The sequence below is a fragment of the Penaeus monodon genome, chromosome 33 (assembly GCF_015228065.2).
Source record: "Penaeus monodon isolate SGIC_2016 chromosome 33, NSTDA_Pmon_1, whole genome shotgun sequence".
In the NCBI taxonomy this organism is placed as follows: domain Eukaryota; kingdom Metazoa; phylum Arthropoda; class Malacostraca; order Decapoda; family Penaeidae; genus Penaeus; species Penaeus monodon.
The window spans coordinates 13,901,424-13,904,570 of NC_051418.1; the positions used below are offsets into that span (position 1 = coordinate 13,901,424).

Below are 3,147 nucleotides of genomic sequence, written 5' to 3' on the forward strand. Positions count from 1 at the left end.
TGAATATGAATGTTCCAAGTCCATGCTAAGTAGCCTCACGTTTGCACGTATACGCGTCACTGCGTCAGCATTTCCTCTCCCGGCAAGTGCCAGGCAGCAGCAGCGACAAGTGCACAGTCTCATCAGAGGGGAGAGTATCGGCAATGAAAGTTCCCTTGCTGAGGCGTAAGGGTGAAAGTATATTGCGTGAATGAGTGTTCTGGCAATCAATCGCCAATTTCTGCCGCGTGTGTACCGAAGGGGCCGCCAATAGCTTACCCCATTACCCGTGTTTCCCTGTGATAAGAACGCGGGGGCGTGGGTGATGAGCTAATCAGCAACCTGTTCACAAGCGGCAGCAAATATCTTTCATTTTGATCTGACCTTGCGGTTTTGAAATGTCGGAAAAGGAATGAGTCGCAGTGTTTACTTTTGAAGATAGCTTTTATGTTTTGATAGCATATGTTACAGTATAAGTTAGGTTCTGACAGCCGTGATGACATTGGAAATAGGGAAGGCAAGAGAAGAAAGGGAAAAGTTGGCTTAGAAACTAAGAGGGGATGAAGCCGGGAAGGCAGAGAAGCACCCGCGCTCGCCTGCCGTCCCTGGCAGGCGAGCACGTGGAGCCTCAGGTACGTGGAGCCTCAGGTCGGGCGGCTTTTGTTCAGGAACTTTCCCCGCTTTGCTCAGTCGCTGCATCCATTGTGCTCAACTTGCAATTCTGTCTCCCATAATTCTTGAAATCCTAATAATTTATAGCTTTTACAATGGCTGTCCTAGGAAACCAATGATAAAATGTGTGTGATTGTTCTAAAAAAATCTTGCCTTCATTCTGTGCTCATTTTTCGATAATTGTCTTGTGTAAAGTGAAAGCATGCACAGTGTAACTTGTAGCTGCATTACCTTTCCTATGTGTGTGTATGTCCCTGACTACGTGTTACCCTTGTTCCCCAGCGCCCCTAAGCGGGTAGGAGGCACCGCGGTGGCGTCGCAGCTGTACCGCACGTCTTCCTTCTCCTCGGGCCGCTCCTCCGCCGCCGATCAGGAAGATATGTACTCTGACGCTTCCCTCGAGGACGACGTGCTCGACCTCAACCACAAGGTCAGACTCCCCTGCCTGCCCACGCGGACTGCCAGAGAGCCTGGTGGAGGTGGTGGTGGCGCATGCTTTCTGCTTTCTAGAGGGGCTCCTCTTCCCTAGAATACTTTCATGTCCCTTTTCCCCATTTTTTGCAGATTCATCGCTTTCTTACCGGTATCGTTCTGTTTTAGTTTCAGAATTTGGGCGTATTTATGTTTTGTTCTTTCCTATAACATTCACTGCTTGTAGTCATGTGCTGTTGCCAGTTCTTACACATTTGACTCTACTGCTTGCGGGTGCTACGTTAGAATTAGTAGAGGCGATGAAGCCGCATCACTCGTAACTTTTTGTAGCTGTAGTTCGGGCACTAACGCCGGGGATCTCTCCCAATACGGTAGGAGTGTTAGTGTGGCCGAGGAGGACCCCATGAGCCTTCACCCCGACCACGCCAACGATGCAGAGTACCTGCACGCTAAGGTAAGGAGTTGTCTGACATGGACCTTCGCTTTGCAAGTTACCAGGCCAGAGGGAGCGGCAACCTTCATTAAGGAAATGAGTAGAGAGCGGACCGAAAGGTAAGGACAAAGCGCCAGCTGATGAACTACTCCATTAATGCCAAGGTTTACAACCAGTCCAATAGAAAAGTTATTTTAGCAGAAGCGCCCTACTTCCGAAAACATCATCGTATGTAAATACCAGACTCCAAGGGAAGTGACGTTTTATCTGAGGACGATTAGGCTTACGGGGTATTCTAATTGTTAAGAGAACCTTGGCTCGTTAACGTTGTTCTTTATTGGTGGTTTTACAGCCTTGTATATCAGCAGAATGGAATGATTCATTGGGAATTACTGATACATGTTAATGTGTAATAGAAAAAGATGATATCAACTTCTTGCAACGGGACAACGAAAGGAAATCATTTGTGACAGCACGAGACTACGAAACAAAGGGCTGGTAGGACGCATGGGGGGCGGGGGCACATAATAATGGCAGGGAGCAGGAGATGCCGGCTATTTGGCGCTGGTGCGGGACTGGAGGTTCTCATCTCTTCGGAAAGATGCTGTTACTGCTGTCAAATTACAGTGCCATTATTGGAGACATATTAAAACTGAGAGACCTATCGCATTAAGATGATTATCTTAGGATGATCAGACCTATATTTAATGGGTTTTTGATCATGACGTGTGACCGCAGTGATAAAAAAAACGACGGAGAGACATAGCGTATACGAACCAGGCCAGTTTTGTCGAGGAGGAAGCCGGCATAAACAAGAACATCTCTTGTTTGACATGAGTAGGCTGTGGGACGCAAGAAAGAATGTTGGCACAGCGATCCCCTTAATGAGTGGCGCATTGTTTTTAGTGTATGATTGTTTGTAAAACGACGCGGTACTGAATATCATTGTTAAACAGTTGAGGTGTTGGGGAGGGGTCTGGGAAGGAGTGAGGAGAATGGAATGTTCCTGAACTCCGCAGTGAGAATGTAACAGTGCGCGGTGGAGGCTGCTGAGCTGAACAGGTTGAAATACTAATATCAGCGTGCTGGGATTGAGATATTTGCACCGCAGCTGCTGACTATGACCGGAAGTCTTAGGGCATTATAGCGATACCCTTGACGAAAAACAAACAGCAGAGTGACGAAGTTACTGTATATGCGCGAAGAGAGTGCGTAGTAAAAGCCACGTTTTGCGTTGCCGCTGCCGAACGGAGGTATGGCGAGACCGGATGTCTTCGTAAAGCAACGAGGGAAACGACGCATTTCGATGTTGCGTAACTTCGAAGTCCGTCAGTTCCATCCCCTTCTTCGTAATTTTTCTCGTTCTCATTTATACCTACTCTGCGTTCCGCTTTTGGACTCCATGCTGACTTGCTGTTGAAAACGTATTAATTTTCACCGTCTCTCGACTCGTAAACATTCCGAATGTCTTTACAAAAGATGTATTACATGCTGAACAACCTGTGGCAGTTCACGCCTCTGGCAGGGAGCCGGGACTCGCATATTGCAACGAGGGGCGGTGCTAGTATTTGCTGTACGCGTTCGTCAAAAGTGTTATTAGATGGGGTGGGATCGGGGAATGAGTAAGGAAA

General features: G+C 47.7%; 1 protein-coding gene across 1 annotated transcript in view; it reads left to right on the top strand.

Moving 5' to 3' along the window:
• Nucleotides 1-3,147, top strand: part of LOC119594056 (rab11 family-interacting protein 4-like) — a 146,100-nt gene that overhangs the window by 134,165 nt on the left and 8,788 nt on the right. The window contains exon 8 of the mRNA XM_037943092.1: nt 934-1,081. Coding sequence (XP_037799020.1) covers nt 934-1,081 — 148 coding nt within the window. The remainder of the gene's footprint in view (nt 1-933; nt 1,082-3,147) is intronic.